At 54.6% G+C, this 14872-nt stretch overlaps 1 protein-coding gene across 1 annotated transcript in view; it reads right to left on the reverse strand.

The window, feature by feature from the left end:
* Positions 1-14872, reverse strand: part of CACNA1S (calcium voltage-gated channel subunit alpha1 S) — a 55352-nt gene that overhangs the window by 24603 nt on the left and 15877 nt on the right. Inside the window, exons 6-16 of the mRNA XM_004578783.3 lie at positions 13386-13591; positions 11658-11761; positions 9711-9856; positions 9371-9452; positions 7395-7555; positions 4108-4333; positions 3594-3801; positions 2668-2788; positions 1897-2011; positions 975-1068; positions 273-342 (exon numbers count right to left, since the gene is read on the reverse strand). Coding sequence (XP_004578840.2) covers positions 273-342; positions 975-1068; positions 1897-2011; positions 2668-2788; positions 3594-3801; positions 4108-4333; positions 7395-7555; positions 9371-9452; positions 9711-9856; positions 11658-11761; positions 13386-13591 — 1533 coding nt within the window. The remainder of the gene's footprint in view (positions 1-272; positions 343-974; positions 1069-1896; positions 2012-2667; positions 2789-3593; positions 3802-4107; positions 4334-7394; positions 7556-9370; positions 9453-9710; positions 9857-11657; positions 11762-13385; positions 13592-14872) is intronic.

Here is a 14872-nt window from a genome sequence, read left to right on the forward strand (position 1 = left end):
AGTCCTTAGCACAGAAGCACACAGCTAGTGCTTAGTGAATCCTAGCAGGTGGACCCCAGCAGGTGTTCTATGAGGTGTGTAGGAGGAAGAGGTGGGCTGGCGGAGGTTATCAGCAAGGTTGGGCACAGAAGGGGCACGCCAGCCTCCTGACCTCCATGTGGGGGGTGGGGTCCCAGAGCAGACACACAGCCAGCCAGTGGGGGACGCCTTCAGCACCAGTGCCCTCTGCTTGGTCCCAGCCCCATGCACAGCCCGGGCTGAGGGTTCCTCACCTGGGAAGTCAGCTGAAGGGTAGGGATCCTTCACCTCATTGACATTCGACTCAAACTCGTCGACCTTCAGCTGCAGGGAGGGACACAGTGAAAAGGAGAGAGAGACAAAAGCTGCAGTAAGCAGAGACCAAGCCCATTCTGGAGGCTTCTGGCTCGCTTAGCCCTCTTATGACCTGGGCGGGAGGCACCAAGGAGCCGGGGTGAGATCCTGCCTGATTCACAGTGGGGAGGCTAGGTCCAGCTGGCCACACAACCCGCCAGGGCTGTGTGAAGTCGAGTGAGCCTGTCTTCCCTGTGGAGCCCCCAGGTGCAGAGCACGTGCCCCTCAGCATGGGTTCCCTGACACTCTGCTCTCTACTTCCTGTCTGCAGGAGTGCTGGGCAGAGCCGGGCTGAAGCAGCAGGCCACGGTGGAGGCCAGGGCTACCTCTCCATGCAGGAGCAAGAGTGGGTATCCTGGGAGGTGGCATCATATTGCTCTGGGGAAGAGCCCAGACTGGGGTGCCTGCCTCTTGGTGTGGCAAACACTGGATGAGGAGCCCGGCTCTTTCCCCGCACAGAGAGCAGGCAGGTGCCATTGCCTTCTGATAACCTGATAAGCCTGGCAGGTGGACCCTCAGATTTCTCCCTGAAGCACAGCAGAGACCTAGGGACCTTCAGAGCCCTCCATTCTTGTCCCCAGACTGCCCACAGGGGGGCTCACCTTGGCAGTGGTGGGGATGCCCTCTCCCTTGGGCTTCTGTTCCAACTTCTTGGCCATCATGGACTTCTCCTCCTCTGACTTGTCAGGGAGACCCCTAGGTTGGGAAAACCAAGCAAAGCCAAGTGGAGTGCACCCAGAAAGTTCCTGGGGATGTGTCTCCAGGGATCCCCAGCAGGGGCCCACAGGCATCTGTGGAGGAAGGGGCAGCTTTAGCTACCATACAGGACCAGGCCTCTCTCCCTGGCCACAGGGCAGGGTCAGACCCATGGCTAGCTGCGACTCACTGGCCAGCTGCTTGTGGTGTCCGCTGATAGTGAATGGGCAGGAGGCTGCCTTGCACCTGCTTCCCAAAGAAGTCACGGTTAGAAGCCTCTGTTGGCATGGGTTTTGGAAGCTGGTGCCTTAGAGCATGCCCCAAGCATGGCCATGGCACTGCCAGTTGGCTTTGACTCCCTGAGTCAGCATCTATCTTGTGACAGGGGCCCCAGGGGGTGGGGCACTGGCAGCTTGAATTTGAGAAATATTGGTCTAGATGACCAGTTTGGTTTCCACTCTGAAGGAGGGTCCAGGTGACAGTCAGGACAGATCTCAGACAAATAAATTGAGAAATGGCTCAGTGGCCCCCCTCTTGGAAGCACATTACCTGGGAGCAGGGCTGGAAGACGAGGGCCGGGGCTCTTCCCTGGGGCAGTCTGTAGCGGCCCATTGCTGCCTCTAGATCCTGAGGCCTGTCTGGAAGGCCAGCCTGCCTCTCTTTAGTCAAAGGGATCACTGAAGTTCTGGAGAGAGCCACCCTTGATATCCTGGTTGCAGAAAGCTGCCCTATGGCCAGCCAGCATCATATTCATCCAGCCCCAGGGAGACCTCTGCCCACAGCCACAGTCAAGCTTGTCTGGTTCCCCTCTGTGGAACAGGCACACACCTGGACATCTTCCTGCGTTTTCTCTCCTCGGCTTTGGCCTTTTGTGCTGAGGTTAGGCTCTCTGCTTCAGCCAGGTTGTCCACGGCAATGGCCAGGAAGACGTTGAGCAGGATGTCTGGGGGGCCAGCTAAGGACCTTGTTGGGGACAGCAGTCCTGACCTGCCCGTGTACTGGCAGCAGCTGACAGCTGGGGTGGGAGGCTGAAGGGCCTGGGCCTGGTGACAAAGGCCAGAGGCCCTAGAGCAGCTCACTCCCATGGGGACCTGAACCCACCACCATCTTTGAGTCCCATCCAGTTCCTGTCCAGAATTGACCCCACCTTCTAGATGGGGCTGGGCACCCCTTGAGCTCAGGAACAAGGGTTTCCCCTGTCTCCTTCCCTCCATCGCCCACCTCCCCACAACATCAAATCCTATGATGTCTGCAGCAGGATCCCTAAGGCACTGCCAACCTCTCTCTGTGCCCATCTCAGTCTTTCTGGTTCCAGGGTGCACCCTGGCCACCTCTAGACCACACGTCTCTGCTGCCATGGAATCTCTGGCTCAGCCTGTCCCCTCCTCTCCCTGCCCCTCAGCGAAGTCTGGCCTTTCTCCTCCCTGCTCCAGGCTCACCTGGGTGGGATTGCACCGTGCCATCTGCAGCCAGTCTCAGCTGTGTCTCTCTGGCCTTCCTGGAGGAGGGAGTTAGCCTATAGCTCTTCTTGAAGGAGCCACCCTGGACCCCTCTTGGAAGCCCGATTCTCTGCCTCTTCCTCAAGCCCCGAGGGGATACAGTTGCCACAGACGAAAAGGATGATGAAATAGATGCACACAAGCACACCGGGGTAGGACGGGCCGCCGTAGGCCATGATGCCGTTGTACATCACGGAGTTCCAGTCCTCACCTGTCAGCACCTAGCAGGAGGGGATGCGAGGAGGATCGGACAGGGTGACTAATGAAGGGCTTCCCAACATGGCAGTCCCCACCCCTTCCTCTCTATCCAGTGATGCACAGGTCTCCCCATGGCTCTTCTTCCAATGACCTAATAATCTCATCAAACCCAGCCACACCAGAGAACCTGTTGGGGTCACCACATCCTCTATGCTGTTCCCTGTCATGGTAGTTTCCAGAAAGAGTGTGAAATGTTAGTCCCTTGCAAGAACTGGCACCAGACCAGCCAGTGAGGGGAATGGCAGAGTAAAAAGGAAGCTGCTGGCTGGGGACCAACAGCACAGGCTGGTCCACATGACAGGTGGCATCACTCATGAGACATGGGCTGCAGCTGGGATGAGCCATTTTACACCCTGACTCTGACTTGCAGCCATGATCTCTTGGTGGCTTTTGGGGAACAGGCAGGTGGCCTAGTCACCCTCTGCAGTGAGAATCGGGTCACTTTTTTGGGGGGCTTTCAAGCCATGGGGAGACCTCACCGTGCTCACTGCCCTCTGAGAGCAAGCAGCATGTGGCTGGGAAAGCACAGCTCGCATCTTCCCGCCTACCGCAGCTGCACATTTATCAGCTGCTGCCCATGGGCACCACCGCGTTTGCAGGAGACAAGCAGGTCAGCATTGCATGGGTGGTGGGCTGCCTGGAGAGGGATGTGGAACTTAACCAGCAAATCAGAGAAGGTTTCCTGGAGGAGGAGGGTGCCCCTCCCTGCCTTTGGAGGACAAGAAACAGCAACAGGCAACTGATCGCACATAGACAGGGAAGGCCTACCTGGAAGACGCTGATAAGGGCCTGGGGGAAGTTGTCGAAGTTGCTACGCCGCACTTCTGTGTCCTCGAAGTCGTATCGGCCCCCAAAGAGCTGCATGCCCAGCAGGGCGAAGATGACGATGAAGAGGAAGAGCAGCAGCAGCAGCGAGGCGATGGAGCGTATGGAGTTGAGCAGAGAGGCCACCAGGTTGCTCAATGATGTCCAGTACCTGGTGGGAGCCGCACAGCGAGGTGGGGAGGAGGCAGCAGATCCCTTGCACCGGGCCCAGCCAGAAAAGGTTGACAGGACACGTATGGGGCGGAAAGGCTTCCAGTGCCCTATCTCCTTCCTCCATGGATGCTGCCTCACTCCTGTTTCTGGGCCTATGAGCCCTGGGTGCTCTCGGGTGCGCCCTCCGCACCCCTGCATCAGCCTCTGGCCCTCCCCTTTTCTCATCCCCAGTCCTGCCCCTCCCTCTCCTTGCCCTCTCTCTCCCTCCATCCCCGTCCCTCTCCCTCACCAGGCCTGTGCTCACTTGGTGATCTTGAACAGCCTCAGGAGGCGGATGCAACGCAGCACAGAGATGCCCAGGGGCGTCATGGCGCCCGACTCCACCAGCAGGAGCTCCAGGATGCCACTGCACACCACGAAGCAGTCGAAGCGGTTGAAGATGGACATGAAGTACTGGCGCAGGCCCAGCCCATACATCTTCAGAAGCATCTCAATGGCAAAGCATGACAGCAGCACGCGGTTGGCGATGTCTGTGTGGGCGGCACAGCCTCAGTACCTCCTGGCCTCCACCCGGAACACCCCGATTCAGCCAGCGTGGCCCACAGGAGGGGGTGCTCATTTAAATTTCTAGCAAGCCCAAGCACACCCCATGTAACAGTGCAGGGGTCTTAACTCTTCCAGACCCTCTTTTTTTTTTTTAAAGATTTATTTATTTTATTACAAAGTCAGATATACAGAGAGGAGGAGAGAAAGAGAGGAAGATCTTTCGTCCGATGATTCACTCCCCAGGTGAGCCGCAACAGCCAGTGCTGTGCCAATCCGAAGCTGGGAACCAGGAACCTCCTCCGGGTCTCCCACAGGGGTGCAGGGTCCCAATGCATTGGGCTGACCTCGACTGCTTTCCCAGGCCACAAGCAGGGAGCTGGATGGGAAGTGGAGCTGCCGGGATTAGAACCGGCTCCCATATGGGATCCCAGGGCATTCAAGGCGAGGACTTTAGCCGCTAGGCCACGCCGGGCCCTCCAGACCCTCCTGAGCCCATTAAGCATATGGCTCCCTCGTGACCACAACTTTCCCTGGTGGAGGAGAAAGCCACAGTTGTTTGAAGCCAACCTATCTTGCCCAGCAAGCCCTGCCATCCTCCACCCCCAGTCTCCTGCAGCCCACTGCTAGAGGCCCCCATCTTCCTTGCAGATGGTCCCTCTGATTGGCTTTTTCAAAGCCCACATCTCTGCTGTTTTCTCTCTTGGCCTCCCTCTGGCTTGTCAGCACAGCCACAGTGCCCTCAAGAGCAGCACTCTCTCTACACACCCTACTCTGACCCATTTGTTGTTCAGTGCACACCGTTCACGATGTAATCCCACTGTTCCACCCGGCCGGCTGTCCCCAGGGTGAGTAGCCATCTCCTCATGGCCACATCCAGTGGAGATGTCAGCCCTCTTCTGATCCCCAGTGAAGGCTGCTGTCTGGCTTTTTCGTACATTCTCCCTCCCCAAGTCTGCCTGCTGGGCCACCTTACAGACACCCTCTTGCCTCCTCGGCTTCTCTCCACAGAGCCACCCCTGCTCCTGGTCACCAAATGCTTGGCTGGATCCACACGCTTGAGTGGGCCTCACCCCCTGGCCATGGGTGATGTTAGCTCAGATGGCAGTTCCGACAGCTGTCCCTGCTGATGACATTAGTTCTTGCCCACAGATCTCTGCAGGAGCTCCAGACTCAATTCTCCACCTGCCTGCTCCACTGGCATGATTCAAAGCCAACCTGACATCCAATACCAGCCTCTCAGGGCTGCCCTCCTCCTCATTCATGGGACACCTGGTCACTGTCTGTCCCCCTGTCTCAATGACACTACCAACCACTGTTTTCTGCAGGAGTACAAATCCTCACATCCTGACTCCATCTCCTCCACACTGGGTCATGGATAACGCAGTGACAGTGCCTGGTCCATTTACGGGACTCTCTGATTTGTTGTAGTGAATGAATGAACGCATCCTGTTTCCTTCCCATAGAAAAGATTGTCTACTTTTTCTTCTTTATGCCTTCGGTCACAAAAAGCAGAGTCTTTTCTTTCACTGGGGGCTCATCTTCAGGGCACCCATTCTCCATAAAAATTCTACAACTTGGCCTGGTATGATGGCTCAATGATTAAATCCTCACCTTGCAAATGTCAGGATCCCACATGGGCACCATTTCATGTCCTAGTGGCTACATTTCCCATCCAGCTCCCTGTTGTGGCCTGGGAGGGCATCAGAGGATGGCCCAAAGCCTTGGGATTCTGTACCCACATGGGAGACCTGAAAGAAGCTCCTGACTCCTGGCTTCAGATTGGCTCAGCTCCAGCTATTGCAGCCATTTGGGGAGTGAATCAGCACATGGAAGAGTTCTCTTTCTATCCCTCTTTCTCTCTGTAAATCTGCCTTTCCAATAAAAATAATTAAGTCTCTAAAGAATTTTACAGCAATGCTTCTAAAAGTTCATGGGAAAAATTGAATTATAAAGTAAGTTTATTTTACTACAAATACATTTTGAAATGTGCATCCAAAGTTCTTGGAAATTCACAATCATGGAAAAAATTATGCAAGGATGACATATGTGAAATGTGTTTGCATCAAAATAAAACCTCATTTAAAAATTACATTTTCCATGAACTGGGCGCAATGTACAGGCCTAGGGTTGAGGGGCAACCTGTGTCCCTTCAGGATCCCTCTTGCTGGCCACCAACTTTTACGTTACTGTCTCAGCCCAGGGGCCCTTGCACACTGAAGAGATGTGCTGTTGAGCTGCTGGGTGAGCTCTCATTTTCCCCTGGAGTCATTTTCCTATTCCCTCAGGGTCCCCAGCAAGGACCAACTCCCAAGAGACAGTGGGCTTTTTGCTTTCACACATGGCAGCCCTGCCAGGGCCCTGGCTCTATGTAGTATGACAGCCCCAGTTCCCTGCCTCAGATAGGCCCAGGGCCCTGTCTCCTGTCCCTGACTGGGCAATTAAAACCCAGTTGCTAGCTTTTAGGGTTTAGGCCCAGGTAAAAAATATCTTAGCTTTCTTGTAATACGCCTTGCCCAGGAGATTTTTGAAGACCCCAAAGATACATGGATTTTGAAAGCTTTTGTACCAAAACAATTTTAATATTTCAATATTTAAAGTCAAGTACAGTCCTCTCTTCCTGTTTTGGCTTGCTTTTTAGGCCTTCCCCACAGCGTGCATTCTGTAAGTAGCTGGGGACAGGTTACTGTGTTTATAGTATGATTTGAATGACCGTGGCTGCCGAGAGTACCAAGTTACTGGGACTGAGACAGTTTGCCCAGGCATCTGGGCAAGCACTGGGAGGGAGGTTGTCTTGTGCTGCCTTTCCGAGTCCCCGTAACTAGCAGTGCCACGAAGAGGCAAGTTGGTGTGTCAGCTTGTCTTTTTCAGGTCTCCATTTCCCTGCTGTGAAAGGATGGGGTAGGAATTTACAGCCCAGCATCCACAGTCCACTCTTCCAGGAAATCCTGATGGCTCTATCTGATTGGATTTTCCCTGCCATGCCATTGGCGGGTTCTCATCAGATCACACCTGCCTTCTTGCTTGCTTTATCCCACGCTGTCTCACCTTGCAGATGGGTCAGCCAGGGTGGCTGGTTGTGGTGCTCCGAGGCGATAGACAGGGTGTTGAGGGCCACAATCAAGATCACCAGCCAGTAGAAGACCCTGGACTTCACCAGGTCGTGGCACTTCCAGCGAAAGACACGGTTCCACTGTCGCCAGTGTCGGCTGAGGGAGGGGCAGAGCAGGAGGGGCCAAGAGCTTTGAGCCCTGGCTCTCAGCCACGCTAGCCATGCCTGCCACGCCAGCCAGGCATGACCTCATCACCCATCCTCCCCTCGAGTCACCTGGGAGATGTTAAGGGCAGGAGCCAGGGAGCTAGGCTGATTTCAAACTGTTGCTCACCACAAGGGTCTTCCTCTTTCAAATGACAGCAATAACCCACACTGTATAACAGGCCCAATAGGTAATAGGCACTAAATGGGGCTGTTAGACGAGACTATACTAGCAAGAGGTTCAGCCCAGGGTCTGGACTAGACAGGTCAATAAAGTTGTCATTTTAATGGAAGCGATATGGAGATGCCATATTTCGCCCACCAGAAAAATGCTTCTTTAACAAATTAATAATTCCTGAGACAGTGAGGGGAAAGGGCACTTTCATGGTTAGGGTAACCTTTTGGCAAGTGACTGGGTGGCATTTATCAAATGTTTACAACCTACTGCCCTTTGACTCACTAATCCTTTGTAGGACACTGCCCAGCAGACACAATGGTACTTCGGCACATTGCCCCCAACTGGAGAGTCGGTATGGTGGCACGGCACGTCAAGCCACTATGTGCGATGCCAGCAGCTCATATCAGAGTGGTGATTAGAGAACTGGCTACTCTGCTTCCCATTCAGCTCCCTGCTAATGTTCCTGGGAAGGCTGCAGAAGATGGCCCAAAGTACTTGGGACTCTGCATCTACATGGGATGGAGTTCCAACCCCTGATTTTGGCCTGATCTAGCCTTAGATATTTCAACCATTTGGGGAAATAAATCAGTGGGTGAAATATTCCTCTTTCTCTGCCCATTTTCTCTGCCTCTCTCTCTGTTTTGAGTCAACAATAACAACAAAAAACCATTATGACATAATTATATTGTGGGGTATTTTACAAGCAAAGACAGACCAAAAAAAGGTATGTGTGTTTCTCTCTCTCTCTCTCTCTCTCTCTCTATCTAACCATGTAAATGTGCATATATACACAGGTGCACATACTGGTGTGTGTATGTAATCAACAGAGGATTCTAAGTAAAGCATGTAAGCCATGAGACATGTTCATCATGAGTATCATCTTCACTCGGTAGCACCTATGTGCCAGGCATGGTTCTCATCTCTGTAGAAATGGAAGTTAATATAAACACCCTCAGCATATAAAACAGAACCAGAAAAATCCTGGGCATGTGTGTCAGAGAGAAGACGGCACAGCACAGATCTAGGAGGGACATAGATCTAGCTGTTGCTATGGTTACCTCTTAGCAGGGTAGTGGGCCCTTGGGATGTATCTATTGTTTGAGCTTCTAGTTGCATGTGAATTTGCAAAATGAGCCTGCCAGCCAGCCAGCCACAGAGCAGACAGAGCCTCCAGCGTCTGGACCCCTCCCCCTGTATGCCCACCGGCTGCCTGGAAAGCTCCCTGCTTTGTGCTCCCTCTCTGTCCCACACCTTGCAGATGGATCAGCTAGAGTGAGAATTCCCATGCCGGCTGGCTCCCCTACCTGCACCCCAGCTGAGCTGGCAAGGTGGCAGCTGTCCCGTGGCCCTGAAGGCTCCCATGTCATCCTCATGTGGTGCATAGACAGGTCACTGTTCCAGGTCCAGTCTGACCACATAGCCCCTAGCACCTGGCCGCAGCCCAGACACTCAGAGCGGGAGCTGGCCCTGTTTTCTCAGAAAGGCCACCTTTCTTATGGCTTTGAAAAGGGACTTTAAAGCCAAGGAGGGGCAGAAGTTTGGGGGAGTGGGGGCTGGGAGGCTCCTGGGGGGCCATGGGCAGAGACTCACATGAACTGGATGAGTTTGTTCAAGCCCTCAATTTCATACAGGCTTTCTGTGTCGGAGCCACCCTCTTCTAAGGACAGCTTGCCTGGGGAAAGAGTGAGAAAGAGAGACCCAGGTGTTCAGCCAGCCTGGGCGGTACCTGTGAAGGCCTCAGAGATGGGGTGCTCTCCTGAGACCCAGGTCCTCTGTAGGGGGAGTGGCTGGCCTGAGAGAAGCTGCCAGCACACCTGGAACCCACAGGGAAAGGTGGGAGGCTTTGGGTGGCCATCATCCTGGATGGGCAATGTGACCCCTGCTCAGTGGGGATGTTGGGATCCACTGGCCGGGACCTCCGGGCCCAAACCTTCTCTCAAGTCCTCCACGTCCATGACCTCGCCCTGCGTGATCCAGCTCATGTAGCCACGAAGGTCCTCCTCCAGCTGCTGCTTCTCCCGCAGCTTCTGGAAGGTTCCCCTGGACTTGGCTTTCTCCCGCTCCTTGGTGAACTCTCTGAAATGAGAAAGGGAGGTGGGAAGTGGGAAGGGACAAGGGGTGGGCATGAGGGAGACTGAACTTCAGAGGACAGAGCGGGCATGTTCTGGAGGTGTGCACACCCTTCCTCTGTCCCTGGGGTATCTCCTAAGGCTTTGGGCCCCTTAAGGCCCTGAAATGCAGCCCCTTCATCAGCCCCTGCCCTGTCCCCACCCTCCTTGGGGCACTGCTTGCACCTTCTTACATATTTCCTCCCACCCCATCTCACTGTCTCAGGTGACAGCGGAGTGCATGATCCTAAACAAACCAGTCATGGGACTCGAACCTTTGAAGCTCTTCTAAAAGTCCTGTTGTACTCACAGAACTTAAGGCCTGAGGAAAATTCTGGACCTAGAGGCTGTGGATGGAGCTGGAGAGACCAGGAACTCAGTGAGCAAGCTTCAGACCAGCAGGGGGAGTCCCCGGCCACTGGGCAGGGTTGAGGCTCCAGAGGCCAGAAGGACAGGCTAGGTCTCCCTGGCAGGGTGGAGCCCAGGCAGAGCTTGGACCATTTTGTGGCAATGGACCCTTTGGCAGTCAGTGAAGCCTGTGGCCGCCGTGAGAATCATGCAATCACAGTATCTCAGTAAGTACAGCTACTACTACAAGTTTAGAAAATGTGAGAGCCAGATCGCTTCTCTATTAACCTGCTGGCTGACAAGAACTAGTTGCAGGCTTAGTAACCGTGATAAGTTCAAAGTTGCAATGGATGTAACTAACATTGGCAGCAGCTGGATTGCGACCTTTGACTTCTGTGCTGCTTCACCATGGTTATTGTTAACAGAAATTTGATATTTCAGGGCCTGGCAGCGTGGCCTAGCGGCTAAAGTCCTCGCCTTGAATGCGCCGGGATCCCATATGGACGCCGGTTCTAATCCCTGCAGCTCCACTTCCCATCCAGCTCCCTGCTTGTGACCTGGGAAAGCAGTCAAGGACGACCCAAAGCTTTGGGACCCTGCACCCGCGTGGGAGACCCGGAAGAGGTTCCTGGTTCCCAGCTTTGGATCCGCGCGCACCGGCCGTTGCGGCTCACTTGGGGAGTGAATTATTGGATGGAAGATCTTCCTCTCTGTTTCTCCTCCTCTCTGTATATCTGACTTTGTAATAAAAATAAAATAAATCTTTTTAAAAAAAACCTAGAAATTTGATATCTCAGCTAGAGTAATGCAAAGCAAAGGGAAGAACTGAGTTCTTAGCCCCCTGGAGGGAAGCTTTGGGGGTGGGGCAATGCCAATGGTTCTCCATGTGCTGGGATCTCAGCAGGATTGTCCCAGGGAGAACAGTGCTACTGATCAATGAGTAGGAACTGCTAGTACTTAGTGCTAAGTACTTTGTCCTCACAAGCATGCTAGGAGTTGAGTACTGAGATATTACACTTTGAGCATAGAGGGGCTGTGGGGGGTAGGGTCAGGTCAAAGTCACACGGAGGCTGGACAAAGGGCAGGGGTTTACATTAGAGCATGCCCTTGGGCACATAGAGCCAGGCAGTGGAAGCCTGGGGGTTCTGCTCAGGGCTAGCGATGCAGCCCCGGGCAGAATGAGGCCAGGGTGAGAGAGGCAGAGGAGGGAGCAAAACCCAGTGTGGAAAGGCTCCTGCTTGCGCTTCACGTCTCTTCCATGCTTGCCAGAACGAAGTGCTGTAGGCCCAGCTGGGCAAGGGAGTTCCAGGGGATGGTTTCAGCCAGCACAATCCCAGAGCCACTCCTACCCTTGCTTCCCTTCTTCCCAGCTCCTCCTCTCCCTTCCTCCCCACTGCCCACCCGCCCTTGAGTGTCCTCACCCGCTCAGGACACCCAGCACCAGGTTGAGGATGAAGAAGGAGCCCAGGAGGATGAGGGTGACGAAGTAGATCCAGGGCCATTCGTTCCCGATGGCATCATTGACCTGGCCCAGGCAAAGATGTGAGTCTCTCCCTGTGACATGTCATTCAGGTTCCCTCCTCAGCACACGGGGGATTCCACCTGACCCATGACACAGGCAAAGGGGTGTGGGCCCAATGAGGGGACACCCCTTCACCTCAGGATCCAGGCTCTGGGATGGAAGGATCTCCAGGGATGCCCTGCTGACTGTCTACATGGCTAGCCAACAGACCAGTTGAGCCCTCCCAGCATGGCCCTGACCTGGCCCCTCCTGGACGCTGTCTCCAGCTGGTGCCTTTCCAGCCAGGTTTCCAAATGTGACCCTGTGACCTTGGCCTGGTCACCTAGCATCTGAGCATTCTCCCCTCTGTCTAGTGGGCACCACAGCCAGTGCCCGCTTTTCCCAGTCTTGTGACACAGGTGATGGTCCTCTGACACGTTTGCTAGTTCACTCTGCTAATGTGAGTGCTCCGAAAATATTCATCCTGATGCTTTATATTTGCAAAATATTCTGGAGGTCTAAACACGGTCACTTCGTGATGAAGAGTTCTAGATTGGAGCCAGTGGATTACAGCCCAATTTTGGGTCAGTGGCTCCCTAAAGTCCATAAACATGGGCAGGTTCCTTGACCTTGCTGAGCCTCGATTTCCTTATCTGCATTTCCATGATTGTAGAATTAAATAAGCAATGCACTCTGGCTCTTAATAAGCACAAGCAGCACATTCCTACTGGAAAAGCCTCGTACAGTGCTGACCCTGCACCAGGCACTCTTGTCATTCAGGTGACCTTCCCCTGATTGATGGAGGCAGGATCAATACTCTCGTGTTACAGGTGAAGACGCCGGAACCTGATTCTGAGTGCGGAAACGCAGTCTTGCAAGATGGCAAGGAGAAAGATTCAGGAAGGAGCAGCTCACGGCCTGGCTTGGGGAACCCGGGCAGCTTCTCTCTTTCCTTCCCCACCCCCTTGGCCTGCACCTCTGTACACTTTGTACCATGGGACTGCCCCTACAGGATGCTGGGAAGACTTAAACCTGGAGAAGGAGAGGTAGGCATACTGGTCAGGAACCCCCGCCCTAAGTGGAATGGCCAGGCGTCTCCGCTCACTCCCCGGACCCAGGCATGCTGGTTAGTGATGGCTGCCGTGGGTACAGGAGAGGGGCTGGGCTTATTTCAGACCCGACATGTCACTCCAGCCTCAGCCCGGAACCGGAAAGGGCCACAGAAGCCAGACACGTCATCGGACTAGCAGGGCTCCAGTCGGCCAATGGTGAGCCTACCCTGACATTCCTTACCTAATTAGGACTTAAACAGAGCCTGTGCCAGCTTCCATGTTGGAAGAGGCATAAAACATTCCCGCATGTCCCTCTGCCTGCCTTTGTTCCCTTGCAATTCCTCAGATCTTTCTCTCTCCCTTCTCCTCTTCCCTTCCCCCACCCCCTGCTGTGCTGTCTCGGGGGGGGGGGGGGGGGGGGGTAAAGGCCCAAGGGGGGATCTCAAATAAAAGCCTCTGTGCATCTTTTTTTACAATCTGCTGGTGTTTTCACAAGTGGTTGGCAAATCTAATAGTCAGGATCCTGCCACCTCTGCCCCCCCCCACCCCGATGGAATGGCCAGACGTTCCCACCCACTCCCCGGGTCCAGACCTACCCAGTAAAGGACATCAGTCCAGCCCTCCATGGTGATGCACTGGTATACGGTGAGCATGGAAAAGCCGAAGTTGTCGAAGTGGGTGATACCGTGATTGGGCCCTGGCCAGCCGCTCCGGCACTCACTGCCATTGATGGTGCAGGGGCGGCCCGAGCCTGTCCTGGCGCAGGGTGAGGGCTTCTCATTCTCCACTGTGGCCACGATGTCTGCAGGAAGCCAGCAGAGACGGGAGTAGGACAACAAGGGAGAAAGACGGAGGGGGGCCCTGGAGTCAAGGCGTAGCTGTGGTGGTTGTGGGGCAGGTTGAGGGCTGCTGAGGTGCAACCACAGACCTAAGTAACCCAGGTGTACCCATAGCACTTTACAAGAAGCAGGGCAGCCCAGCTGGACTGCAGCTGGGGGCTCTGACCGGAGCATCCTGTGTGGGATGCTAACCTGAGAGTGCTGTGCTGGGCTGCACCAGACCCCTGCTCTGGCTCAAGGGTCCTCTCTTGGTGGGGTCCCCGCCCATCCTTGGCCCGTGTTCCTCCCCCCTGCTGCTGTCTCTAAGCTCATCAGTGTGGGGACCATCTAATTCCCTCTGCGTTCTGACCCCAGCTTAGCTCCCCAGACCTAGAGTACCCTGCCTCACTCGAGTTACCAGGTAGGCTCAACTCTGTGAAGATGGATCGGTGGGGAGAACGCTGCTGGTTAGATGAGGTCCCTGCCCCGTGTTGTGGGGAGACCCAGACAGAGGGGGCCTTCTGAGCATGTGTCAGGATGCCACAAAAACACCCTGTGAGACCAGCATCTGAGTATCACAGACCATGTAGGTGGTTGTAGTGATGGACAGAGGCTGCGAGGGGCGGGGCTGGGAAAGCAGACAGCTTCGTAAGAGCTGACTTGTTAATGTCAGGTTCGGGCCTGGCTCGACTTTCTCCTCATGAGACATGGCAGGTCCCCATGGTGTTAGACACCTGGGCTCGGGGGTGGCCTCGCTTTACAAGGGGTTAGCTCCCTCCTGCACTATCCACAGGTGGAGATTGGACCCCAGTCTGTGAGCAGGGAGTAGCCAGCCCCAGAAGAGGGCATGGAAGCCCTTGGGGACATCCACCTGACTATCTGCATATTTCAGGCTAAGTGTCCCAGGTCCGAAATGTTCGGGCCCAGAAAAGTTTCTGATTTGGGAATATTTGCGGACACACGGTGAAATGCCTTGGAAGTGGGACCCAAGCCTCAACGTGAAGGCTGTCTGTTTTACCTGAACTTTAGACACCTAGCTGGAAGGAAGCTTACACAATATTTCTAACAGCTTTGCACACAGGGCAGCTTCGTGGGGTGAGATTCTCCACTTGTGGCATTCAATCATGTCAGCGCTGTGGGACATGTGGGCCATTTCAATCTTGGGTTTTTCAGACAGAGCTGCTTAACTTGTAACACTCAGACCACTCCCCCGGTAAACGCTGGGTGGGGTCACTGATGGCTCTAGGAAATGTGACATTGGGACA

Source organism: Ochotona princeps, chromosome 10 (assembly GCF_030435755.1).
Source record: "Ochotona princeps isolate mOchPri1 chromosome 10, mOchPri1.hap1, whole genome shotgun sequence".
Lineage (NCBI taxonomy): Eukaryota > Metazoa > Chordata > Mammalia > Lagomorpha > Ochotonidae > Ochotona > Ochotona princeps.